The sequence below is a fragment of the Micromys minutus genome (genome assembly GCF_963924665.1).
Source record: "Micromys minutus genome assembly, chromosome: 9".
NCBI classification, from domain to species: Eukaryota; Metazoa; Chordata; class Mammalia; order Rodentia; family Muridae; genus Micromys; species Micromys minutus.
Genome location: NC_137978.1, coordinates 67,698,191 through 67,726,099, shown reverse-complemented (window position 1 = coordinate 67,726,099; position 27,909 = coordinate 67,698,191). Strand labels below are relative to the sequence as shown.

At 45.3% G+C, this 27,909-nt stretch overlaps 2 protein-coding genes across 3 annotated transcripts; one reads left to right on the top strand and one right to left on the bottom strand.

The window, feature by feature from the left end:
• The first annotated feature begins 778 nt into the window (after window positions 1-778).
• PLEKHN1 (pleckstrin homology domain containing N1) lies at window positions 779-7,920 on the top strand. Of its 2 annotated transcripts, none has more exons than XM_080922054.1 (16): window positions 779-868; window positions 961-1,060; window positions 3,590-3,736; window positions 3,834-3,914; window positions 3,995-4,067; window positions 4,221-4,345; window positions 4,429-4,542; window positions 4,643-4,723; window positions 5,353-5,428; window positions 5,572-5,720; window positions 5,850-5,990; window positions 6,208-6,354; window positions 6,515-6,655; window positions 6,816-7,043; window positions 7,274-7,322; window positions 7,408-7,920. In XM_080922054.1, the coding sequence occupies exons 1-16, from the start codon at window positions 786-788 to the stop codon at window positions 7,509-7,511; spliced, it is 1,839 nt and encodes a 612-aa protein (XP_080778180.1). In that variant the 5' UTR covers window positions 779-785; the 3' UTR covers window positions 7,512-7,920. The 2 variants fall into 2 exon arrangements, with proteins under 2 accessions (XP_080778180.1, XP_080778181.1); XM_080922055.1 differs by having other exon boundaries at window positions 6,813-7,043.
• Window positions 7,921-8,000: 80 nt separating this feature from the next.
• On the bottom strand, window positions 8,001-13,425 carry PERM1 (PPARGC1 and ESRR induced regulator, muscle 1). Its single transcript, XM_080922053.1, has 4 exons — window positions 13,330-13,425; window positions 10,168-12,590; window positions 9,469-9,594; window positions 8,001-9,231 (listed from the first exon to the last, which is right to left on the bottom strand). Exons 2-4 carry the CDS (start codon window positions 12,305-12,307, stop codon window positions 9,119-9,121), a joined length of 2,379 nt encoding a protein of 792 aa, XP_080778179.1. The 5' UTR covers window positions 12,308-12,590; window positions 13,330-13,425; the 3' UTR covers window positions 8,001-9,118.
• Between the last annotated feature and the right edge of the window lie 14,484 nt (window positions 13,426-27,909).

Genomic DNA, 27,909 nt, shown 5'->3' with positions numbered 1-27,909 from the left:
TCTGGACAAGATGAAGGTCTACAGGCAACTGTGCAGCCAGACTCAGATGCTACATTTGCTGGGGCCGCAAAATGGCATTTCTGCATCCAAATGGAATAGAGACTGGCTGTCATCCTAGCCATGAGGAGCCTATGATCTGGGACTATGGGGTAAATGAAGAAGATAAAACTTACTTTGCATTACTGCCTTAGGAACCTGAGAGGCATGCGGCCTCACTTTTTTTGCATTTGATTAAGCTTTAGGAACCCTGACTTCAGTCTGGGTGAGGGTTGGACCATAAAGAAGAGAAGCTGAGGGAAGGTTCTGGCCTCCCTTTATAAGAAGTTACACTTCTTGAACAGCTGAGAGTGAGCACACGCCCCCTTCAGTCACCAGTGACTCAGACAGCTGGGATTCATGTGGAAACAGGATGTGTGCACCCCGGGGAGGGGCAACTGGGAGAAAGAATCCCTGCGTCCACAGAACTCTAATATTTAGGCACCTCCAATGTGAATTCAAGTGTACAAGGTGTATACAGACCAGGCCCTTCTAGCCAGGTCTATACAGAGTGTCCAGATGAAGGCTTCTGGTCCAATCAGGAAGTATCTACCCTACCCCAAGGCTGACTGCCTTGGGTCTAGGTTTCCCTCAAAAGGGGCCAATCCGGGCCCAGAGAGGAGCCTCCTCCAGCCCCAGGGTAGGGGCAGGGCGTCCTGTGGCTACGCCCACCAGCGGGAGGTGTTAGCAGACGGAACCAAGGACTCAGACCTGTCTACCTGCCCTGCCCAAGCTAGCAGCTGCCATCTATGGGGAACAGTCACTGCGTCCCTCAGACCCCCAGGAGGCTACGGGCCTCCTTTTCCAGAAAGCCCTCGCTCAAGGGAAACAGGTGAGGGGTGTGGCCTGGCCACAAGGGAGCAGGGTCTCCCTGAACCTGCTGCCTGGACCAGGCCTTGAGCCTTCGGTTTCCCTTGTTCCCAGAGAGGACAGCGCCAGGAAGCTGGCTGGCCTGTTTGGCACCGAGGCTAGGCCTGATGGGGACACCGCGGCTAACAAGATCTTCCACTACATCCCTGGGACGGTGAGCGGAGGGGCGTGTCTGGCTGGAGCGGTATGGCACGGGGCCTGCAATCTGAGTTCAACTTTGTGCTTCCCCTGTATGATTGTGTGTGCACAGTGTGAGTGGTAATGTGGGCATCACATCTTCCAGCAACTCGGGGTGATCCTTGGCCAGCTTGGAGGGATTCAAATCCAAAGCAAGATGAGGAAGGTGGCACTGTTCCTCCCTGGGGAGCTCACTCAAAAGTCTAGGCTGAGAGTGAAACCAAGACCAGCACTGAGTCAGTGGTGAGCAGGCAGAGCCTGCCCAGACTGTTGCATATCCAAGGGGACAGTAGCCACCCTCAACCTCCACTGCCCCAACCTGGGTCTTGTTGGGCCCAATAACTGTGGGAGCTTCTGGTAAATAGCATAGTGCAGGTCTCAGTCCCCAAGCGTTACTGGCCACAGCTATTTCTGTTATGTGGAGCTCACAGCTACCATGTTGCTATCTAGGAGGGCATTGATCCCCATACAGCAAGGAATGAGCTCTAGAGATCAGAAGGCTAACCATTCTGTGAGTTTAATGACTTGCTGAGAAAAAAAAAAAAAAAACTTTCCCCTCCCTTTTTCCCAACTCTATGGCAATACTTGGGAGGAGCCTGGGCTGCAGGTCTGACAGGAATACCTCCTACTCTGCTGTTCTTGGAGAACCACACCCACTCCAGTAGGCCAGGCTCTGTTATATATGTGTAGCCTCTACCAGAGTTGGGGCAAGACTCCTGTATTCTGTGTGCTGTGGCTGAGGTAAACTCCCAAAGAATGACTTTCTCACAGGATCCCAGGACTAGGAAAACTGTGCTACTGCCTCTCCTGGTCTCTGAGACCCCAGGGATTTCTGCAGGCAGGCATCACCTTCAGAAACCTTACTGCCTCAAACAAAGAACATCCCTCACTGTGGACACATCTCAGACCCTGACTCCCTCTAGTCAGGTCCAGAAAATAATTCTAGGAAGGAGTTCCAAAGTTCCAGAGTATTGACCCTAGACTGAACACAATAACTGGAAAGGGGAAAACATGACCCTCAAAAAGTAGGATCAGGAGGAGGGACCCTAGCCAGTCCTCCTGAACACTGTACATGGGCTGTGGACTCTAGGTAGATTCTACACCTAAACAAGACCTAACCCTGCCACAACTCTAAGCTGAGCCCTCAGCTGTCTGAGCACTAGGACCAGCTTTATAGCCTTTTCTATTCATGTCCTATTTTTCAGTGCCATTCAACATCCATTTCAACACTGGTTGTAGGTGCAGAAGGCCCCACCCAGAGTCAATGAGGATGTGAGCTGTTTTTGTCTGTTCACATTCCTAGGCCTGTACTAGAGGTAGTCCAACTTGATCAGTGGATAGTATCCCATGCAGGTAGTTCTGGGCAGTTCCCAAAGGCAACATAGCAACTGTCTTAAGTCTGTCACTCACAGCTTACTTTATTCCTGGTCTCTAAAATGATATAAAGGATTCTTCCAAGAATCTCTAAAAATGTGTAGATATTGGACCTACCTCTCTCCCTGACTCCCAGAACATCCCATGTCATGTTCTAGCTATGTGGAGTCAGCAGTGAGCAAAATAGAGTAAGACTTCTGTTTTCACCTTTTCCCATTCCTATGTCAAAGACAAGAGAAGATGGAATAAGCTAGACTAAACCAGTACTAAGTGAAAAGCAAAGGCTGAATTTTAGGATATTCAGAAAGAAAGTAGACATGAACAAAGCCCTCAAAGGGGTGAAATGGGAAGTTAGGACTAAGCAGAGAATTGCACATGCAAAGGTGAGACACTTATGTGTCTTACATAATAGAAAAAGGAAGGAGAGAACTGGCCCCAAGTTTAGTCATAGAGAACTCCTTGGGCCATTGCCAATACTGTGCCTTCTACTGTAAGATAAGTAGTGTGTACGTGGTAAACTGGGATAGCCAGCATAGACTAACAAAAGTTGACTAGTACCTCTTTCCAGTTCCAAGTTCACAGACATCATGAGTTACCAAACTCAACTTGGGCAATGTTAGGAATATTTCACCAAAGAAATTAGCAAATATTACAAGCTAGGACCTTGTTTTTTTCTTCTTTATTTCATTTTTCATAGAACCAGATTTTTTAAAAAAAAAAAACATTTCCAGCTGCTACTGAAAACCTGAGAAGGTTTAGCATTATCTCATTCTCATAATATAACCTCCAAATTTTTGGACAAGTCTGAGGGTGTTGAATGACCAAAGTGAAGTTGCACAGAATAAGCAGTAATGAAGATAAGGATTGAACCCAGTATGTAACAACTTAAGTCTACACCACAGAGCAGATAGCTCTAACTGTTGGGAGCATTATATGTATGTGTGTGGTGTACACATATTCCACTTTTCATGTGACAAGGCTTAGGTGTGCGTGGTATGTGTGTATGCATATGTTCTTGATGAATGTATTCTGTGACCATGCATGAACAGGTCAGAACTATATACAGAAGCTGTATGTATATTGTGTGGGATCTGGCCCCATCTGTTCCCTCTCCTGAGCCCTACTCCCTCAGGATATCCCGGGCTCGGAAAATCATCCAGAAAACCTGGAACAGCCATTCCTGAGTGTATTCAAAAAAGGATGGCGAAGGACACCTGTGAGGAACCTAGGCAAGGTTGTACACTATTCCAAGGTTCAGCTGCGCTTCCAGCACAGCCAGGTAGGAGCCACACTAGTTGGGAAATACTTGGAAATCAACATCCATGTCCAGGGCTGTCCCCCCAGCTTCTGAGACTAGTGGCTCTGCTCTCCCCTAGGACATCAGTGACTGCTATCTAGAACTGTTTCCCTCCCACCTGTACTTCCAGGCCCATGGTTCTGAAGGACTTACATTCCAGGTGAGTGGTATAGAGAGAGGGAGGGAGTGAGCATGTTCCCTAGAAATCCCTGCAGCCCCTCCTATACTATCCTGTGGCAGGGGCTGCTACCACTGACGGAACTGAGCATCTGCCCGATTGATGGGTCCAGAGAGCATGCCTTCCAGATTACAGGTGTGTGGAGAGAGCTGGCCTGACCACCACTGGACCAGGACCTCTGGACCTGGCATTGGAGGTCCACTTGCAGCCCTTGGAGAGGAAACTTTCCTGTGGGCTTCTGTGAGTTCTAAGCTTGGCCCCTAGCCCATTTGATTCTTCTGCCCCTAGGCCCATTACCTGCCCCACTCCTTGTTCTCTGCCACAGTGAGGCTGAGCTCAGACATTGGCTTTACCACCTAGAAAAGCAAATGGCTCTCTTGGGTCTGCAAAGATGCCACTCAGCACCCCCACAGGTCAGTAACAGAAACCTGTAAGTCCTTTCCCCATTTAGACTCTCTGGCCTGCCTTTGACCTATTCTTTCCTCCTCCTCCTCAGGGTTCTCTGGGGGATAAACTCCCTTGGACCCAGCTATGGCGAGCATATGGGTGTGAATCCATGAGCAGTGCAATCTGTGCCTCAAGGGTCAAGCTGCAACATCTGCCCTCCCAGGTGGGTGGGAAAAAAACCTGAGGTGCAATTAGATAGGGAAGGATAAAGGAACAGATAAGGCTGGACTCCAACTCCACTCTATCCTTTGACCCCCTTCTAGGAGCAGTGGGACCGGCTTCTGGTACTATACCCAGCATCCCTGGCCATCTTCTCTGAGGAGCCAGAAGGCCTTAACTTTAAGGTTAGCCCTCTCCACATATACCTGTCCGGGAAGGTGCCCTTTCTGGGGTGGGGGCGGAGACTCAGAAACCTGTATTTCAGGGCCTGTTGGGACAGAGCACAGGGTTCCACCTATCTGGCCCCATTGCCCTGGTCAGTCTGGTCTCTGCTCTGGCACAGAGCAGGAGTCTCCACCCTCTAAATCTCATCTCATCCTGCAGGGACATCCTTAATCCTGGAGTGGGTGGAATGGAACAAACTACTTCTTGGGATCCCTGGTGCATGCTCCCCCTTGCCTCTGAGCACCTTCCATGCATCATGTAGAGACAGGGTGCACATGCTCATTGTCTAGGACTAAAGCATGACACTGGTGTGCACTCACAGTCACTGAAAAACACACCAAGGGGGCTTCCCTTACAGGGGCTGGTCCCTATTAGCATCTGTCTACAATTGGCATCAGCAGGTAAAGATCCAACAGGAAGCAGAGTATAGATGTTCCAGAACAAACAAAGTTGCCTAGCCTTTCTCAGAGTGACATCCTCAGAGCTAGGTGGCCTGAGTTTCCAGCCTAGCTCTGGAGAGCAGGATGGAAAGATAGGACCAGAAAGAGGCTGAGATGACCCAGATAAATACTTAGTCCTTACTCTACAGGGGGAGCTTCCACTAAGTGCCATCCACATCAACTTAGAAGAGAAGGAAAAGGAGATTCGCTCCTTTCTCATTGAAGGTAGGGTCTTACTTAGAATCTCCCCACTGCTTGACCGGGCTTCTGGGAGGGGTATGAGTTTGGTGGATGCTTCAACTCTTTGCTCAGTGGGGTGAGAAATGTACCTGTCCTGTCAGACCTTAGTTCACATATCTGTGTGCTAGGCCACCTCATCAACACCATCCGTGTGGTATGTGCCAGCTATGAGGATTACAGTCAATGGCTGCTGTGCCTCAGGACTGTCTCTCACAGGGATGGGGCCCATCTGCTGCCTGGCCCAGAGAGTTTCCCAGGATTACAGAGACCCAGACAGGTGAGGAGTCAGTGAGATCCCTGTAACTCAGATTGTGTTCATGGTACAAACAAGGGAGCAAAAAGGTATGTCCAAGCAGGGATAGATAAAGAAACAGATCCAGCCACTCACCTTACCTCTGCTTCTTAGGTTATAGGTAGAGGCCGAGGTTCACTCTCCTCCAATGGACGAACCAGCTGGAAATTAGAGTGTCCAGTATTCCCTACCAGCCAGTCCCTCCCTGAGTCCTCAGTGCCAACCACCACAGGCTTCCCTGCCCATCCTGTACCTGTAAGTACCTAAAGGAATGACATGAGAGGGGGATAAAAAAACATGGGATGTCTGTCTTCTGGAGAGCGTAGGTTCTATTCTATTGTCCCATAGTGGTGATTATTGGACCATAGTTAGGGAGGGCACATGACCTGAAGAAACCTCCATATAGCCTCATAGAAGAGTCTATGGGAAAGAAGCCCTGGAGATCTTTCTGAGTTGTTCTTGGTTTCCACAGAACCAGACCAACTCTAACTGTGTCAGCACTGGCCAAAAGAAGATAGAGCTGAGGCGCAGTAGCAGTAGCCAGTCTCCCAGGAGCAAAGCTCAAAGAGAAGTATCTGGTTCAACTGTCCCACTGCCCCTGCACTTGGACCTGACCAAGGTAAGCCCACCACGCACACTGACCCCAGGCCATTTTCCCTCCTGTTTCTACTTCCTTACTTGTCTAGGTGATCCTAGAACTCAGAGACCTTATAGTATAAGGACAGAAGGTTCTCAATGCATCTAACTGAGGTAACCCGTGTATTCTCTTCTTCTTGTAGATGAGTGTACTGAACCTAGATAGTGGCCCAGAGACTCAGGATCATTCTTTGGACATCCCACACTCCCCACTCTATGCTGATCCCTACACACCACCAGCTACATCTCACCACAAGATTACAGACATTCAAGGCCTGGATGAGGTCAGTGCTCTACTAGGTGTCAGGACTGAATATGCTACAGTAATATCAGAAAATGTCAAAACCTGAAGACTATGAAGGGAGAATATTTCTGGGCAAGGGATCTCCAGGCTTCACAGTGGTCCCAGACCAGGGGTTCAGGTAACTCTCATTTTCCCAGCAGTTCTTCTGTGCGGTACAGACATCACCTGGACCTGAGCTATCAAGCCCATTTCCCTCAGTCTCTGTGTCTGTGCCTGTCTCTGACTCCAGCTCTGGAATCTCCAGCTCCCCTCGGCCTCTGGGTTCCCACTTGCTCTCCAAGAAAGGTGCCCTGCAGTCCAGAGCTTCCCAGAGACACCGGGGTTCCATCAAGAGCAAGGGCCCACAGTCCTCAGACTTCCCTCAGCTTGTAAGTCACATTCTCCACTCTCGTGTGGAAGCCCAGAGATCAGGGGATATTGGGTAGAGGGTTCTAGGACTCCAAGGAGAAAAACAAGAGAATATGGGACAGAGAGAAACCACAGACAGAGACAGTGTGGTAGGATAGAAAGCAGGAAGGTAAGGAGAAGAAAGTGGCAAGGCTTTGGCAGATCGGGCTGATCTGTGTTGGCTTTAAGACTTGTATTTTGGGTCTTCCAGGTCACCCCTGCCAGAGAAAGTACACCCAGTTCCCTGCCACCTCCCCCAGGTGAGTGAGGGTCTTCTCTCCTAAAGGGAAAGGAGTGCTACGTCTTAAAGGCTGATGCCTGAGTTGTCTCTGACATCTCTACTAGATGAAGAGGCTCCTATCTGGAACAAGACTTCTTCTCCCTCCCACCAGAAGTGGTCACAGCCCAGGAAGCCTGCAGTGGAGGGAGGATTCATCCAGTGGATCTGATGTCCCCCAAGTGGGCTGCTGCTTCTCAAAAACACAACCAGCCAGCACCAACCTGGATAAGAGTATGCAGTTATAACAGTCCTTTGACATACATTAAATACACCAGGGCCTAGTCCCATCAGGTTAAGGGTGTCTCTAGAATTCTGAGGATAGAAGCACCTCTCACCAGGCTCTTGCAGCTAGAGCAATTTGAAAGGAGATAACTCTATGAACAAACCAGTAAGGGACATCAATAAGATTCTGGACAATCCCAGAGGCTATAATTCTAGGGGAGAGGGTGAGGGTGCTAGAACAGGTCTTTACTTAAAAGTAGGGAACCGCATGAGTGTGAAGTACAGAGTGCTGAAAAAGTCAGATTGTCAAACTCAGCCTGTAAAGTCAGAAGATGTGAGGGTCAGAGATCAGTAGGGTGAGAGCTATTACAAGAAGCAAAGGAGAATAGGAAGATCCAGTAGTGTTGGGTGCATAGGGTAAGGCTGGTCAAAAAGATTAACACCATAAACAACAAAGATTTTATTGGTTCTATGTCCCTGTGTTCCCCTCTGAGCAGCCAGAGTAATCTACCATCCTAAGGCCCTTTATCTGCTGTCTTGGGTAGAACCCCACCCTGAACTGGCTATCACTGTGTCACCTCAGTCCCTTCATCTACCTTCCCACTCTACAACTTCTCTCTCAGCCTTGACTTCATCCAAGCTCCTTCCATGGGATACTATCAAATTCTATGTATATCCTGTCTGGGACTCTTGGAGAAGATTTAACCCTGCCCCATAGATCCCACATTGAAGGGGCCTCAGAAACCACCCCTGGAGTTATACCCTAGAACAATGGTTTTCAACCTGTGGCTCACAAACCCCTTGATAAACCTCTAGCTTCAAAAATATTTATATTATGATTCATAACAGTAGCAAAATTTCAGTTATGAAGTTGCAATGAAAATTATTACTACAATAGGAGAAACTGTATTAAAGGGTTGTAGCATTAGGAAGGCTGAGAACCACTGTGCTAGAACCTATTCACTGACTTGGCCCAGGCCTATATAAGTTGTGGCTGTGGTGCCTTGGAGGCCCTTTCAATAGGGCAGCATTCTTGAACTGCCTCCCTCTAGCTTTGAATGCACTTAGTAGCCTCATCTTGGCCTAGGCATATCCAGAGGGGACTTATTGCTTTGACACTTATTATAGAGTCCTCTTCTGCTGCTCATTTTTACTTATGACCAGACAAAAGGCAGGGTACCCATTAAGTTAGGTTTCAAATAACAAATAATTTCTTCATACAAATACATTTCAGGAATTTCTTATAAATTCAAATTCATCTAGGTGCCCTATAGTTTTTCCTTGTAAATCTGATGTCCTATTACCCAGCTCCTTGTTTAGTGCCCACTTACCCACAACCCTGAATCTCTACCCTCTCAGGTATAGAAAATGGCCTTGGCCTTAGTCAGTGGCTGGACCCTTAGGTTGAGTCTAAGTAAATCAGTACCAAGGACACTGGTTCCTTCCTAGATGTCTTAGAAGACAGGGATCAAAGGGTGGAGAGAAGAGCAACATCTTGTCCTTGTCACTTGGGTTCATCTTCAAGCTCCATGCCTCATCAGGCCAGCCTGGCTCCTAGCAGCTGGGGTTTGAGCTGGAACTGGGTCTTGGTCTGCCACTATGTCCTCTCCCAACCTGATGGCGGAAGTAGCGGATAGCAGAGATGGTGCCAATATTGGCCAGCAAGACTGTAAGAGAAGCAGAAGATATCTTGAGCGCCAGCTCTGGCTTTTTCACACCTTCTGCCTGCATCACCCAGTCTTCAAAGGACAGTGTGTTGGAGGTATGTTAGCAATGACAAAAGCAAGTTCAAAGAGCCTGAACCTCCCATGTACCCTTTATCCCTGCTAGTCCAGCAGATTAGGTAAACAACTATAACCCCTGGGTCTTCTAGGCATAGCACCCTCATCCAAGGACCTCCAAACCTGTTTTCCAAGCATCTGGGGCATGTAGATCTGAGGTTCTCACAGCCCAAGTGGCAAAGGCAACAAACACCAGGCACATGTCATTTTGACTGAATGTAAATGAAGTAAGGGGACTCCGTAGTTCCCCTAAGAAAGAAAAGTTCATTAGATGTTCTTTTCTGAGACATGCCTGCCATAAAATACCACCTGTCCTAGACAAATCTTTTGAGTCAATCTTCCCCATGACTTATCTTATTTAAGACATAGGATAGCACGTGATATTGAATCAGAACAGTTTGGGAGATTTGCCTTCTTGGTCTTCTCTTCTTTGGTCTGTGACATGGTTTACAGAGGAGAAAGGAAATGTTTTTCTCACATTGCCTCAAGTAGCATGGCCTGAGTATGAATGGGCTCCAGTGCCAGCCCCTAAAAGCTAGAGGAAAGTTCCTAATGGCACCCAGGACTAGATTTAGGACAGTGGTCAGTAACAAGGCCAAAACCCTGAAGTGTCTGGCCTGAGTTGCCCATCTTAAGTGTTTCCTGGGGTAGCTTAAGAGCTTACCCTTTCTTCATGTAGATCCCAAAGTATGAAATAGCACACATACATACAAGCAGATGATCAGGATCATCTCCTGCTCCTCTACCACATCATCCTACCCTAGTTCCCTAAACAATGTATTTCCAGGACCTGGATGGGGCTGGGACCTGATAAATACCTACCTGCCTTCCTGATTGTTAAACTAAGATGTTCTGCTGTAGGTGGAACAGGCTCGGGAGATGCCTCAGGCCCTACTTTCCTGGAAAGCTCTGAGGTCTGCATTTGGATATAAGTAGCTGGTGGTTGGCTGTTCCCAAATTCTTCCTCAGTGAAGAAGTGTTCATAGACCTCAGGGATGGAGATAGGCACTAAATCTCCAGGGGGAACAGGTGCCACAGTATCTGCTCTTGATGGTGAGACTGAGGCGTGTTCCCTCTGACATCTTGATCTTTGGGCTCTGCTATCCCTAAAAAAAAACTCGCATGTGTCAGGCCATTGGACTTCATCCAGGGCTTGGCTGGCTGCCTCCTCGTCCTCTACATCTTCATCTTCCTCCTCAATGGTGTCACAGAAGAAGAATTCATAGGCCTCAGGGAGAGTCATTGCAAAGCAGCTTCCAGACTCAGCCTCTGCTGATACAGAGGATATAGGAGGAGGCAAGTGCTTGAGGATCCGAGGCTGGGGGAGTCGGGGCCCAACAGCCACAGCATCCCAGGCTGCAGACCCCCCACGGCTTCCTGCTGCTGTCCTGGGAGCTGGGGGCCAGTCTGGGATTAGGAAGGATGAACTTATAGGCTCTCCTGACCCTGATTCTTCATGGCTTGATATAGCCATGGAAAATCTTACTTTCTTCTTCTTGGGGGCTTGGACAGGACCTAGGCAGGGCTCTCCTGAAGAGTATTCTGAGGACCCTGCCGAGAACTGCCCTATTGGTTTTTCAATATTTCCCCCTGGAGGCACAGTCACACCTGTATCCACCATGGCAGCTTCAGCCTGGGAAATACAGGATAAAGAAGGCATTACAGGTATAGACACACTCTCTTTAGGCTCAGTCTTTGAAACAGAATGATACAAATCTGTACAAAGCACATCCACTGAGGCAAGCATAGAGGGAGAAACTTCTGGCTTGATTTCTGAGCCTGCTGCAGATAGGACTACATGCAATCCAGGTGTGCAAGCAGATGCAAACTCAGCCTTGTCCAGTTGAGACATAGTAGCAGGTGTAGACAAAGCCATGTCAGGCTCAGAGGCAGGTGTAGATTGATTTGTATTGGGTTGACATTTGAAGGCAAGTGTGGACAAAGTCATGTCAGGCATGAAGGGATGTGTAGATGAAGCTATGTCAGACTGAGGATTGGAGGCAGGTTTAGACAAAGCCGTGTAGGGTTGAGGCTTGGAGGCATGTGTAGACATATTTGGTATGGCCGTGGAGATATCTGGATGAATTTCCTGGACAGGTTTGGATACCACATGTAACACAGCTCTGGATTTCTTTCTGATCTGGTCGGTATCTTGTTCAGTTATCAGAACAGGTATAGAAAGATCCAAATCTGACTCCTGTCTGGCCATCTGTTCAGAAATACTAGAGCCATGTTCAGGAGTACCTGTAGAGTCCAACTGTGGCTTATCCTGCTGGTCTTTTGCCATTAGTGTCCCAGACATAAGAACCTCCTTGGGCCTGGTCTCTGTAGGCTGTGGAGAGCTCATCTGCATAGCAGCAGAGTCCAGAGATCCAGAGTACTTGGTCCCCTTGCCACCTACAACACGTCTCTTCTTACGACCAGGGTTCTGCAGTGAAGCTTCAAGACTGTCAGGGGGTCTCTGAGGGGTGGCACTGTGGCCAGAGGACTCAGGACTATGAGAGGTCTTACCAGGAGATCTAGGGGCAGGGCCTTGCAAAAGCCTCTGCATCTTGTCTCTGGAAGTTGCTGACCCTGGGAAGGACAAGGCCTGGCCAGGACAGACACTGTCTGAGCTGGGGAACAGAAGGGCTTCTGACTGTGTGGACGTGCTGGCTACCGGATGACTGGCCTCCAGAGCCAGGACAGGCTCACACTGAGACCTGCTGACCAGCTGCTGAGCAGCCACGTCCTCCAACTCACAGCCCTGTTGTCCCCTCCCTTGGGAAACCAGCTGCCCAGTGAAGAGGGGTGGAGGCCCAGGGGGGCTGCTTCCACTGCTGTCCCCTTGGTCAATGTCACTGGACAAGAGCTCGTCACCAGAGGCCAGGTCAGCCTGCAAGAGGCCACACTCATCAGCAGTGGCTGAGAACTCGGCCCATTCTCGATCACTGAGCTGGACACTGTACTGGAAGTTGTCCATTGCACATCAGCAGAGGTGCTGGAGTGACAGCAAGACTTTGGGCCAAGCAGAGTCTTCACAAATCCAGGCTCCATGTACTAAGTAATACACATTGCCACCATCCTGCCTGACCTTGTAGCACCTGCCCCCTCCCTGGCAGTCCATTTCTATCTGGAAGAACCATGGACAGACTTTACTTCTTCCAGATTCTTCTACTTCATTCTTCTGAGTTAGAAATCTACTTCAGTTTCCCCTATTTTCAATTCAACTTCAAATAGAAGTACTGTGACACACTGTCACAGTCCTAAAATGAAATATGATTTCATATTAGTGAAGTAAATTAAAGACCAGTGTTAGCCATGTTTGGAAGATGTTTCCTCGAATCTCTGTGATCTTTCAGTGGGATTGATTTTCTTTCTCCAACAGTGTTCTGCATCAAAGACCACCCATCAGAGATCAGTTCTTTATGACAGTCATTCTGAGCCTCCCTAGCTACCACCACTGGCAGCTAACCACAAAAGAGAATCTATAGTATCTAGCAGGTGACTAGCCTTCTGAATGATGACCTTCCACCAGCCTTGGCTGGAACAAGTTTTCTGAGCTTACCAAGGTCATGTTGGTACTGGCTAGAGGCTACTCAAAAGTTTGTAAGAAGAACCTAGGCCAGAGATCACAGAACTTAAATAAGCTCCCCCTCCCCTGCAGCCCCAGCAAACAACTCTGGCTGTCCTCAGGGTCTGTACTCCCATCTATTCCTACCCTGCTATCCAAGGCCCCATTTTGCCCTATCTGAGTGAACCAAGATGATCTGAGCTAGCCAAAACTTCTAGTCTCTGACCCCTCCAAAGGGGCCATGGCCAGCTATGTCTAAAATGAAGAGAGTAGGAGGTCACCATGACTGGAACAATCCTGAGTGAGAAAAAACAGTGGGGGCTTTTTACCCATCAGCCTTTCTCTCCTCTCTAATCTCCTGGAGAGGCCACGCTAAAACTTTCCTGCCATTAGGACCCCTAGACAGAAGAAAGGGGCTAAATGAATCTTACCTGGTTCTTAGCAACCAGCTAGAGCCATGGAGCTGTCATCTAGAGGCCTGTCCCCAAGCAACTAGGTGCTAGGCTTCTTAATGCAAGCTCCACCCCTACTCCAAAAATATCCTGTCCCTGGGATCACTTATGACTCGTGCCAGTCTCAGGGCCAAGCCACAAATAGATGGCATTTGAGGGGACTCCAACAATATGAAGGACATTTTACTGGTGTGGGGCCAGCACTGGGGGTTGGCATTGGCTAAGGTCACATCAGATTCCAGCTAGAAAATACTGCCCTATGATTAGCACTAGGCAGGTCTCCCTTCCCAAAAAGGAGGAGGCCTGTGCTTCCAGCTCATTATGGAACTTCATTTCCACCTAAAAGTCTCTAGCCCAACTTTGCAGACTACATTGTTGACCTAGATCTGATTTCCAGGGCTCATAGAGCATCCTGGGCATTGCTAAACTTACCAGTGGGACTACAATAAAGTGGGTGCATTCATTGTTCTTGTGAAGGGCTCCCTAGATAGGCACTGACCCTGGACCTCAAAAAAGGATTGAACAAGGTCAATGGGACAAAATGTCTGTTGGGGTAAAGTGTATTTGTTGGATAGTCCTAAGACAGGATGGCCACTCTACCTCAAGAAGACATGGGCAGAGCAACCAGCATTTATGCTGAGCTCCTTGCTAAGTCCCTGAGCCCCTTTCTAAGAGGCACTAGGAGATCCTTCTTTCTAAAGGGCATGAGACACAGAGAGGATAGTTTCCACACAGCCAACACATAACAGAACAGGGACCTTAAGCTCTGCTTATTTATTTAATACTGCTGAGGCTGACTTTAAACTTGCTTTGTAGTTAGGCTGGCATCAAATTTACAATTCTTTTATGTCAGCCTCCAAAACTCTAGAATTACAGGCATGTGCCACTATTCCTGGATACTGCTTATCCCCTAAAAGATTGTTCTAAGCTGGGCATGGTGGCTCATACCTTTAATCTCAGCACTATAGAGGTAAAGACAGGTGAATCTCTGTGGGTTCAAGGCAAGCCTGGTCTACATAGCAAGCTTCAGGACAGTCAGGACCACATAAAGAATGCCCCCCCACACACAATTATTACTCTAGACATGATTGTACATGCCAGTAATCCCACTTAGAAAGTAAAACCAAAAAGTTCAGAAGTTTAAGGACATCCTCAACAATGTACCAACTTCAAGGCCAACTTGGACTACATAAATTCTATCTAAAAAATGGGGATGGGGAGGTAGACTTCTTTGCCTACTTCAAAACCCATGAAAATATTCTTGCTTTACTTTCCAAAGCTACTGGTATTGATGGGTCACAGCACATTGGTTTGTTCCCATATTGGTCTAGGACACCCCAGTATTGTGTCCTACAAAGATAGCAATGTTACTTTATTATAGTTTAGGAGGTACACGCATGTGGATCTATGTCTAGGGAAATGTCAGCCAAGCATTTTATGGACTTCATGAAATAAAACAGCTCTGGAAGTCTGAGTCAGAATGGGGGAATGATATGACTTTTAGATAGATGCGTTGGCCTTCCCACTTAAGAATACAGGGTCAACAAGAAAGAAGTGGGAGTGATAGGACTAGGATAGAGAAGGGTGTTACTGTGGAGCCAGGAGAGAAGGCTTTGCTGAAACAAGCTTACACAAGTTGGCTCAGCCTTCAGAAAGAAGCCCTTTCTTCCACTCATGCCTCAACTCCAATCCTTCTCAGAAAGAGGTTGAAAGCAGATGTTTGTCCAAGGGAAAGGATCTGTAAGTGTTCTCAGTCTAGGTAGGAAGATGACTATGTACATGTTCATAATACAGCTAATTGTAGAAGCCTCAGTAATAGATAGCAACAACAGCCTGATCAGTAGGTACAACATATGAGTTGGCAAAAAGGAAGGATGGCCTTCACGATCTTTGGCGTGAGTGGGGAGCAGGCACCTTGAAGACCAAAAGGAAAAGATGTTGTGCTCCTAAAGGCCATGAGAGGGCGCCAAAATGCTACTGTTAAAGGAAAGAACCCGGCTGGAGAAAGGGCTCAGCGGTTAAGAGCACTGACTGCTCTTCCAGAGGTCCTGGGTTCAATTCCCAGCAACCACATAGCAGGTCACAACCATCTGTAATGGAATCCAATGCCTTCTTCTGGTGTGTCTGAAGACAGCTACAGTGTACTTGTGTACATAAATATTTTTTTTTAAAAAGAAAGAAACAACTTTCTGCAAGTTGTCCTTTTGCCTACACACACATACACTTGCACAAATAATTGTAGCTTTGATTTTTTTTAAGATTCTATTTTAAAATAGTCTTATTGAGCTTAACACAGGATAAACTGTAAATGTTTAAAGTATACAATGCTAGACTTTGACATAAGTATTCTGTAAGAATGTCTATCTCCACAGAGCCAACTGTCCTAGTGATTCTTTCCTCTCCTCCTCTCAAGGTAGGCACCATTACCAGTTTTCTGTTACTACAAAGTGAGTTACCTTGTTCAGAATGTAAATGGAATCATATTTTGCAGCATCTGACATCAATGAGATTAGAAGAGAGATGAATTCACCAGTGGACTGAAGTTAAGATAGCTCCTGGAAGGCTGGACTTGTATTAGGTCCAGTTTGTGTTTTAATTTCATACTCTAAACCCACAAGATAGGGCTAACAAGCAAGCAAGATTTTACAGAAGCATACTGTCAGCAGGTTGTTACGTGCAGCAGTCCATTGCTGCAGCTCTTTCTCCCAGTTACTCTGTTCCAGGCAGCAAGTGACATCATTCTTGGCAAACTGACAGCACAAGTAGTACTTTAGGAAAATTATTAAGTTATTCAATAAGTCATCATCTAGTAACTGGTCTTTACTACCTTATTCTACTTTGTAGACATATTTGTTTGTATTGTGTAAAATTAAGTTCATCCACCCTACTGCATTTATCCTTTGGGTTTTTTTTTTTTTTTTTTTTTTTTGTTTTGTTTTGTTTTGTTTTTTTGAGACAAGTCTCACATTGCAGACCTCAGTGATCTCAAATTCAAGGAAATCTTGCTTCCTCAGACTCTGGAGCTCTGAGATGAAAAATGTAAAACCTCACAGCTGATTCACATTTATCATGCTAAAAACCTGGGTGCCATGTGTGATAATACACATCAGAATGTTTCAATCTCTGGCCGGAGCAATAAGACAGCAAAAGGAAATCAAAGGGATACAAATCGGAAAGGAAGAAGTAAAAACATCACTGTTTGCAGATGACATGATAGTATACTTAAGTGACCGCAAAAGTTCCACCAGAGAACTTTTACAGCTGATAAACAACTTCAGCAAAGGGGCTGGATATAAAATTAACTCAAACAAATCAGTAGCCTTCCTCTACTCAAAGGACAAACATGCTGAGAAAGAAATTAGGGGAAAGATACCCTTCACAATAGTCACGAACAATATGAAATACCTTGGTGTGACCCTAACTAAGCAAGTGAAGGACCTGTATGACAAGAATATCAAATCTCTGAAGAAGGAAATTGGAGATCTCAGAAGATGGAAAGATCTCCCATGCTCGTGGATTGAAAGGATCAACATTGTAAAAATGGCTATCTTACCAAAAGAAATCTACAGACTTAATGCAATCCCCATCAAAATTCCAACTCAATTCTTCATAGACTTGGAAAGAACAATTTGCAAATTCATCTGGAATAACAAAAAACCTAGAATATTGAAATCTATCTTCAACAACAAGAAAACATCTTCAGGAATCACCATCCCTGACCTCAAGCTATATTACAAGGCACTTGTGTTAAAAACCTCATGGTACTGGTACAGGGATAGGCAGGTTGATCAATAGAACAGAACAGAAGATCCAGAAATGAACCCTCACACATATAGTCGCTTGATTTTTTGACAAAGGAGCTGAAAACATTCAATGGAAAAAGGACAGCCTCTTCAACAAATGGTGTTGGCTCAACTGGTACTCAGCATGCAGAAGAATGAAAATAGACCCTTTCTTATCTCCTTGTACAAAGCTCAAGTGCAAGTGGATCAAAGATCTCCACATTAAACCAGGTACATTGAAACTATTAGAAGAGAAAGTAGGGAAAACCTTAGAACACATAGGCACAGGGAAAATTTTCCTGAACAGAACACCAATTTGTGCTCTAAGACAAAGGATCGAGAAATGGGACTTAATGAGATTGCAAAGTTTCTGTAAGGCTAAGGACACTCTCAAGAAAACAAAACAGCAGCCAAAGATTGGAAAAGATCTTTACCAACCCCACATCTGATAGAGGTCTAATATCCAGTATATACAAAGAACTTAAGAAGACTCCAGAGAATCAAACAAGCCTATTAAAAAATGGGGTACAAAGCTAAACAAAAAATTCTCAATTGAGGAATATCGAATGGCTGAGAAGCATCTAAGGAAGTGCTCGACATTCCTAGTCATCAGGGAAATGCAAATCAAAACAACCCTGAGATTCCACCTCACACCAGTCAGAAATGGCTAAGATCAAAAACTCAGATAACAGCAGATGCTGGTGAGGATGTGGAGAAAGAGAAACACTCCTCCACTGTTGGTGGGTTTGTAAGCTGGTACAACCACTCTGGAAATCAGTCTGATGGTTCCTCAGAAAATTGGACATAGTCCTACCTGAAGACCCAGTTATCCCACTTCTGGGCATATACCCTAGAGACTCTCCAACATACAACAAAGACACATGCACCACAATGTTCATAGCAGCTCTATTTATAATAGCCAGAAGCTGGAAAGAACCCAAATGTCCTTCAGTAGATGAATGGATACAAAAGTTGTGGTATATTTACACAATGGAGTACTACTCAGCTATTAGAAACAATGACTTTATGAAATTCCTAGGAAAATGAATGCATCTAGAGAATATCATCCTGAGTGAGGTAACCCAGTCACAAAAAAACAGACATAATATGCAGTCACTAATAATTGGATACTAGCCCCTGAAAGCTCTGAATACCGCAGAAACAACTCACAGGCCATATGAAGCTCAAGAAAAACATAGGCCAAAAAGTGAAAGCCTCAGTCCTTCTTAGGAAAAAAAAAAGTGTATAGCACCCTCTCAGAGTGTGGTACACCTAGACCTTAAATCATTAATAATATAAGAGCTAGGAATATAGCCTTGTGGCAATTTTTGGTATTCAAAGATCATTATTTTTAGTCTATACACACCAAGAAAACTCTGACTGTTTTCAAGTTATGTTCTGTTCTACATGTACTTTATGCTTATGGTAACTAGTGGGATTTCAATGCATGCTATCAAACCTCTAAAAGAATTAAGTACTGACAAAAATATATTCATATAGTGTTACGCTAAAATGCTTTTAAAAATCTATACATGCATCTCTCTTTTTAAAATAAAGTTGTAAGAAAAAAAAAACCAGAATGTTTCAATCTAGAAAGAAACTGTTACATACCACTGGCCCACTCTTAAAGGTTTCCCCTACCTTCTAGTAGTGCAATAGTTCAAAGGATAAAGCTCTCATGTATGTGGTTTGTAGTTTTCTTCCTATTCTGTAGTTTATCTTTTAATTTTTTTAATTTTAAAGATTTATTTATTTATTCATTATATATAAGTACACCATAGCTATCTTCAGACACACCAGAAGAGGGCATCAGATCTCATTACAGATGATTGTGAGCCACCATGTGATTGCTGGGATTTGAACTCAGGACTTTTGGAAGAGCAGCCAGTGCTCTTAACCACTGAGCCATCTCTCCAGCCCATCTTTTAATTTTTAAAAATATCTCTTGTAAAGCTTGTAAAGCTTCTCTCTCTCTCTCTCTCTCTCTCTCTCTCTCTCTCTCTCTCTCTCTCTCTCTCTCTCTTTCTCTCTCTCAAGTCTAACTCTGTAGTTAAAGCTGACCTCAGAACAGAACTGAGAGCCTCCTGCATTAGCCTCATAAGTATTAGGATTACAAATATGTGCCATCAAGCTTGGGAGGTAGAAGCAGTAAGATCTCTGAGAGTTCAAAGCCAGGCTGCTCTACATTGTAAATTCCAGGACAGCCAGAGCTACATAGGGAGAGCCTGTCTCAAAACAAAAACAAATACAAAGAACCCAAATGTGTGCCACCACCCATAGCTGAAGCTATTACCTTCTTTTTAAGACACACTATATAGCTCAGAATGGCACAGAACTCAATTGACTAGGCTTACAGAGACCGACCTGCCTACACCTCCTAAGTGCTGAAATTAAAGCTGTGATCCAACACACTCAGATAAAGCTCCTCTTTTTTTTTTTTTTTTTTTTTTGAGACAAATATACAAAATGTAGTCCTGGCTGTCCTGGAGCTATGTAGGATCAAAGGTGTATTCTACCATAACTGATTGAAACTCCTTTAAATGAAACCAGTATATCTATTTTCCTATTCCACAGATGGTAGATAAGAAGCTTCCTATTGACTCAGGTAACTTCATCCTGTGAGTGCCTAGCCAGTTGCGATGAGAGCCAAGCATCCAATTGTCACCCTCCTACCTCCATGGTCATACATCAGGCCTTCTGCTAAGAGTAGCCCAAAAAATACATCTGAACCACCAGCTCGGTATTATATATCTCTGTGGTAACTAGACAGAAAGTGCTCATCCTCCCATCATCAAACCCATCACCCTGAGATGAGTCTGTACTTTACCAATTAAGTGGTTCTTTAATCTTTATTCTCTAGTTACCACAGAGGAGCTGTTCTCAGATTCAAACCCTCTGACTTCTTTCATACCCCATGGCCTCTAGGTGATCTTTGGTCTGTAATACAACTTTCAGGGATTATATTGTTTACAGCTTCGGTTCTTTACATTTTTCTTAGTAGATTATATAGAGATTATCTTCATTGCTACATAACAAAAACTAAGTCACTGGAAATTGAAAACATTTATGATTTCACAGTTCCTGATGGGAGCTATCAATGAGTGACTCTGCTGATAGTAATCACTGAGTCTCTCAGAACAGAAAGACCTGGTATGAACTTAGACTCCCTCATTTGTATTGACAGGTGGTTTCTGACCTGGTCTGTTTTCTACAGAAGTTCTGGGATCAAAGGAATAAGTTACCCCTTTGTTGCTGTAATGAACCCATGAGAGAATACTACTAAGAAATGGGTTCAGGCCACTAGAAAGTCTACTATTAGCTGGCCAGTGACTACACTGGATGTTCAGGACCCCATTGCACTCCCCAGCCTTTCTCAGATTGAGTTTTTAAGCACACACACACACACACACACACACACACACACACACACACACACACCATCCTGGGTTGAAACATCTCAGACAGAATCAGAATTACAGAAGCCCAAAAGCAAGGTTAGTATATTTAGTGGGACTTTCCAATACTTACAGAACTTGATGGATTAGGTCTTTGTTTTTATTTTTGGTAGGTGGTGCTGTGTGCTGAGTTTCATGGCCCGAATGGTACTTCCATCATGCCATTAGTTGTGCCAGGGTCTAGAGACCTATTGTAACCATGCCCAGCATCAGCTGATCCCTTTTGTAAGGGTGTCCAGAATAAACTACAGAAGACAAGAGGTATGGCAGGGGTCTGCTTAGGAGAATTACTGCTCTTTCCAGAATGCCCTTTGACTACTTTATGGGTTCTTCTTTCTTCTACCTTTTAACCCCCTAAGACTAGATAAGAGAGGGGGAAAAAGGATAGAGAGGAAAGGAAAGAACTCTCAATAAAGTCAGGGGCTCTAAAGGGGGTGATGCTATGGTTAGACTACTTCCTGCTAATTAGGGGCACTGAGTTCCTTGGGGCAAGTTTGATCTTCACCGAGATTATATATTTTCTTCACCAAGGTTATATAATTTCTTTTGTGTGTGTGTGTGTATACAACTACTTAATTAACCTCAACCAACAATGATCCACAACAACCAACAAGCAATCCACTCTGCCTCTCAAGGCCCTAGTGTTTACATACCATCTGAAATTCTCCATAATTCCAAATATCACACAACCACAGAAACATCTGCAGCTGGCAAAATCAAACCTCTACTAGAGCACAAGGCAAGTCATAGTCAACTGCTGTGAAGCATCCCCATATCTCCACACCTGAGATAAATACAAAAACATATTCTTATACTATTTTTGTGTTTAAGAAAATCAAAATTCCAAAATTGTCACTACAAGGCCAATATGACTCACCTCCTAGTGCCCTTTCAGTTGACACTTCTTATCATGGCCACACAGAAAATACCCCCCCCACCTCCTGAAGGTGAAGCCTTCATATAAGTACCTCCCACAGTGAGCAGTTCCCCACCTCCCACACAGACTCTCCTGCTAAGAAAATCCTCCAGTTAGTTCCTTAGTACCATTGCCCTCCTTCCCTCAGGTTTGAAGGTTACAACACATATCCCACATGGCACATATGGTTCAGGATCACTGGCTCCAGTCCTGGAAATTCAGGAAGATGAAAAGCAGTAGGGGACACAAGGGTGACAAGTTTATCTAAGACTTATCAAGAATATCCAAGGATATAGCCTACTGAAGGAGGTGGAAGATTAACCTGTGATAGAATTACTTGTTTTACTTCATGGTGGCTTGAGTGCAGTTTTCATCCCACTCACAAGATACTCTGCAGGCTGAACTCTGCAGGGATGGAGCCACCTCTTATACAAGGAAATCACAGCACTCAGTTGCAACTAGTGAGGATAGAGAGACATAAATAGCATAATGATGATCTTATGGAGTATGAGTGTCCTAGCCTTTGTGCCTGGTATCTAGGCATGCCTGGTATGCTTCAATAGCATCCAGATGTCAATGGTCAGGATAATGCAGAAAGGAACTCCATCTTCTCCCACTGGATGAGCATAAGGTCTTTGACTCCTCATGAGTTTCTCTTGAATGTTGAGTTTTTCCTCCCAACTACTTAATTCCCAGAAACAGTGACCCTGATACTTATTTATTAATAAATGCCTAGGCCACAAGCTTTGGCTTGTTCTCCACCTAGCTCATAACTCAATTATCCCTTTTATTCTAACCTGAGTTCAGCTACGTGGCTGGTTTCCTCTCTTTGTCTTTCTACCTTCATCTCCTCAGCATTCCAGGGTGAATCTCTCTTGTTTCTATTTCCCAGAATTCTATCTCTGCCAGATGTTCTACCTCCTACTCTCTGCCTTAGCTCATTGGGCCATAAGCTTTATTATTATTATTATTATTATTATTATTATTATTATTATCATTATTATTATTATTATTATTATTATTGGCAGGTGATGCTTCCATACAGTCAATAACAGATAATCTGTACACTTGAGTTTAGGAATGATGTGCCCTTGCCAGCCTGTCATGCAGGAATCCCTGCCTGTATTTCGGGAAGGAACTTGAGCTGGGAAAGGGGAGCTCAACTTGGTTAGAAATAGGAATCTTTACGTTTAACCATGAGAATAAAACAGAATCCAAATAGCCAAAATTGAGGTTTTATGGCAGATGAGGCCAGTCCTCTCCTAACTGCAGCACAAATCAACACAGATCACCTTTCAGGGTCTAGAAAAGAGAGGGAAATTTATCTTTTTTTTTTTTTTTTAAGACAGGGTTAAATTCCTGGCTGGCCTGGAATTCACTGGCCTTAAACTCACTATGTAGACTAGGCTGGCCTCAAACTCACAGTGATCCGCCTGCTTCTGCTTCTCAAGCATAGAATAAAGGCATGTGTCACCATGCCCAGGAACACCAGAGCTACGGAGATGGTTCAGTGGGTAAGAGTACTTGTTCTACAAGCACAGAGAACTAAGTTTAAACCCATGTAAAAAGCTAGACATGACTGCCCTGCCTCAAACCCCAGCACAGGAGATGGAGGACAAGACTGACAAGTTCTGAGAGCTCACTGGCCAGCCAGCCTATATAATATGCTCACCTTTCAGTTCACTGAGAGATAGGGTTTCTCTGTGTAGCACTTGTCCTGGAACTTGATCTGTAGACCAGGCTGGCCACAAACTCAGAGATTTGCCTGCCTCTCCCTGAGAGCACTGGGATTAAAGGCGTACCCCTTTAACACCACCCCACCCCACCTACCCCACCCCTGACAGAAGATATTTCACTGTCTTGCTGTATACTAGTACATGCATATATCACACAGACACACACACACACACACTTTCTAAATCAGGACATACACACACCCAATACTTCTCCCCAATCACCTTCCTGCATTGGGACAGCTTGGTAGCTTGGACATTCACTTTCCTGGCTGTCCCCTCTTGGGATACCTATTATATCCGAGGGCAGTTGCAGACTCCACCACTAGCCATAGCAAAACCAGCCCTGGGATATGAGGGGATACATCTACATCTGTATATACCCTGGCTAGATGAAGGGCTTGGGAAATGATCTGGGTCAGGGGTGCCAGAGCTAGGAAGTGGTGCTACTGAATCATACTGTTTAAAACAAAACAAGACTGTCACACGACTCTGTAAATAAGTATCCCTCTGGTACAAGCCGGCAGCCCTAGGATGAGCCATACTTTACCGCTGATACAACTCCCAGGTTGAGCTCTGGCCCAGAGGCCCGGTTCTCGAATAAAAGGTTATTGGAGTCAGCTGTGGTCAAAGTACACTACTGCAAGTACACTACTGAAAGTGGGAGGTAGAGTTATCAGCAACTGGAGCTATCAGTACCTGGGTTCCAGCTGGGACAGGCAGGCCACCAGATGGCTAAGTAATCGGAGGGGCTAGGGATTGGGGGTGGGTACACACCTGCTGGGACACCCTCACAACCCTCCAGGAAACAGATCATCTCAGTGAGGCACTCTTTGAAAGAGCCCAGTACTTGCCCAGGATCTCAGGATCAGCAAAGCAATCTTGCTGAGATCTCGGGGTTATGGTTAGGGTTGGGGAGTAGCAAGAACGGGAATCTGTTCCTGCAGTAGTATCCTACACATATTTCACCTCCACGCACCACACACCGGCTGACACCCAGCCATGTAGGTTCTGTAGATATCTTACGGTCATCTCCAGGATGTCTGCTGTCCCCAGTTTTGTGAGCTGAGAGCTCTGGAGGCAGGAACGCAGGATGGGTGACAAGCCAGAGTTACCCTACCTTCTGAATCTTAGGCTCTGAAGGCCACAGTAAACCCTGAAGAACTGGACTCTGAGTGCTTCATCCCAGCTCCCACTCACATCCTTCCTATGCACGCGTTCAGAATGATGGTGTGGAGCAGAACCATGCTTGTGTTGATGTGCACCTTTTCCAGCTTGGAGGACTATTAGGCAGAGCAGCGGTTGAGTCCCGTGCTCCACTGTCCCTCCCTCAACCTCGAGGGTTTTTGGCAACGTTGTTCCACTTGTCTGGGGTCCAGCTAGTGTTGGTCGAGAGTTCAGGCAAGAGTTGAGACGGTCGGTTTTCCACAGTGCGCCTGGAGCCCTAGTGAGCACAGAGTGGGCAAGCACCTACAAGATTGAACCAGGAGCCCCAGCTTTGAGCGTTTATAAATAAGGGGGGGCGGGGCCTGTGAATTCTTCTTGACTTCAGTTCCCACACTCCTCCGAGCCAATAGGAGAGCCAGCCTCCAGCCCGGCCTGTGACCCTCCCTCTCCTGTTGTTATGTGTAGCCAACCCCCAGGAAGAACGGCTACAAAAGTGAACCCGATGTGGAAGTCCACTATCGAGAGGGCAGTGCACCAAAAGGTGATCTCCGGTTAGAGTGGTGAAGGAAGTGGGCGGGGCAGAGGCTCCTGGCTCGCTTACTTTCGAAAGGAAGCACTGGTGGATATGGGATGCAGTTCATGATCACTTCGTAGGAAATTTCTCCAAAGGCTAGAAAACTAATCCTCAGGACTGCGAAGCCAGAGCCCATTGTGTCTCCTCGCAGTCCTACCCAAGACTCTAGCATTATCAAGACAGCCACTTGTTTGCTCAGCTGAACATCATTTGCTCATGTGTAGTGTTGTTTCCAGCAAGGAGCCTGTAACAAACACAGAAGCCTTCGAACAAGCTTTGGTAGAAAGATGAACCAACACCAGCCACTAAGATTAAAGGGAGATCAACTGGTCCTGCTTACCTATCTGATAGGTGACATCAGCTGATACCACAGGGCAGTGGAAGGACAACGTTATGCAATGTAAGGATAAGGATGTCAGTAGTGACAGAAACCTGATGGGATGATGTCATGGTGTTACCCCACTGCTAAGTCCAGCAAAGAAGAACTCAAAAAGTTAGGGCAAGTGGGGCATAGTGCACATGTCTTTAATGTGTCATTCAAAAAGCAGAGGCAGGAAGAGCTCTGTGAGTTTGAGGCCAGCCTAATTTACAAAGTAAGTTCTAGGACAGCCAGAGCTACATAGTAAAACTCTATGTCAACCCCCCCCCCCAAACTATGGGAAATTTAAAATCTTTGTTTTTCTTCCAAAGGAGAATAAGAAAACAGGGCCATTATTATTTTAATGGTTGTTATTGTTTACATTCTGAGTTACACTGCAAGGCATACAGACATTTTGTTCCCAGGTTACTAAACACAGCATAGCCTGGCAGCTGCCTCCATGTAGTCATTCAATGAAGGTGACCTGGGACCACAGTTGGGGCTGGACACCCTACTGGTGGTTCAAATCTGGTTTAGTAAGCCACAGAAAGTGGCCAGCTTGCTGGGTTAGAGAAAATGACACTTTTTGTTTTTTGAGACAAGGTTTCTCTGTAACCCTGGCTGTCCTGGAACTAACTCACTCTGTAGACCAGGCTGGCCTTGGACTCAAAAGACTGCCTCCCAAGTGCTGGAATTAAATAAAGGAGTGCATCATCACCTTCAGCTTGAAAATGCCACTTCTATTGAGCAGTTCCAAAGCCTTCACAACTAATTCTTCAGAGAGATGGAAGCTTTCAAGAGGCCAGGTACAGGGAATGGCACTCCCAAAATATTCTAGAAAGGGGATGCAGTGAAGAAGGGAAGGGATAAGCTAGGGACTGCAGGACAGATACTTCTGGTCCCAGAATGGATCTGGGAGCCTTGAGGAGCTTTTCTCAACAATAGAGTAAGTCATCTGGTACAGGATAAAGGTCTTTATCTGCCTAGTGTATGAGGCTGATAACTGGAAGATAGTATCCTGAAAAGAACCATACCTAGGTACCTTCCCAGAATCTGTCTCTCTTTCCTCTTTCTCTGAAGTCAATCGTAGTCTGGTCCTAGTCTATACCTAAAAGAATTCTGCTTCTCAGATCTAGGAAGCTCTTTTATGATCCCAGTGCTAAACTATCCTTTGATAACCACCCCTTCCAGGACTGGAAATGGGTGAAGAACAGGTGTCCAACACCCCAGACACACATATCCATACCTTCTATGCAAGAGTCAGTCCATGTCTTGGGGTTGACAGGAAGGCTGTCATTTTCACAGCTATTGTCCTATTCTGAGCCTTATGAAGGAGTCTGTGTGGAATTCCCCAGACTTCTGCCTCCTGCAGACATCAGACAAGCTGGTGACATAGAGGAAAGAAGCCTTAGGAACCCTATCCCCTCTATGGTTGCCATACTAATGGTTAAGGTTAACTTGTGAAATGAGCTGTCTTTCTTATATAGGCATTGGAAAGAAAAATATGATCCTATTTCTTTAATTTTTATTTAAAGATTGGGCTGGGAAGACGGCTATGTGAAAGTGATTGAACACTCAACATTAATCTTTGACCTCTACATGTACAAGCATACATATGCATACATACATGCAAAATAGATAAACAAATTTTATATATCCAGTTCCTTCTTCTAAATTTCAAGGGCACCTGCACTCACATATATACAATGCCTCCACAATACCCTGTATCCACATAATTAAAACTAAACCTTAAAAAAAAAATCTGAGTACTAAGTAACTCAATTGTTAGAGCACTTACTTAGCATGCATGAAGCTCTGGGTTCTATTCCTAGCAATGCAGGAAATGGCACAAAAGATACATGATTAAAATCTCAGAACCTGAGCAGGAGAGACCAGTTTAAGGCCAGTTTCAAAGTGAGTTTGAAGCAAGCATGGACTATATAGCAAGACTGCCTCAAAAAATAAGCTTATCTGCCTCAATATTATCTTTATGTAAGCTATAGTTTTTGTTTGTTTGTTCTCTTAGCTTTTCAAGTCAGTCCTGGTGCTTGCTCTGTAGACCAGGCTGGCCCTGAACTCAGACATCCACCTGCCTCTGCCTCCCCAGTGCTGGGATCAAAGGTATGCACCACTACCCAGCTATGAAATGGCCTTAATAAACTGCTCTAGGACAGAAATGCTTCCTACAAGCCCTTCCACTCCCACCCCATGCTCTGAAAACTATTGTTCTAATCTAAACTAATAACCAATAGTGGTTGTCTTTAGCCAGTTCTGATTGCTACTATGTTATGCAGTTTCTGAATTAATTATTATGACATTAATCTCCAGGCTAACAAATGATAATACATTTTCTATTATTAGTTCCTGTTCTGACTTTTACATGCCTTGTGAAGGACCTGAAGTGCTAGGTGTTTAGGGTGATTTAGAGCAAACAGGTCTAGTTATAGCATTGACCCTTGAGAGCCCATCCCTCTCCTTCCCAACTACAGTTTCTTTTCATTTGGTTTTGTTTTTCCCACTCATTTAAGGTATGCCTTAGGAAAAGGAAACTGAAACAGAAACAGCTCTGGAGAC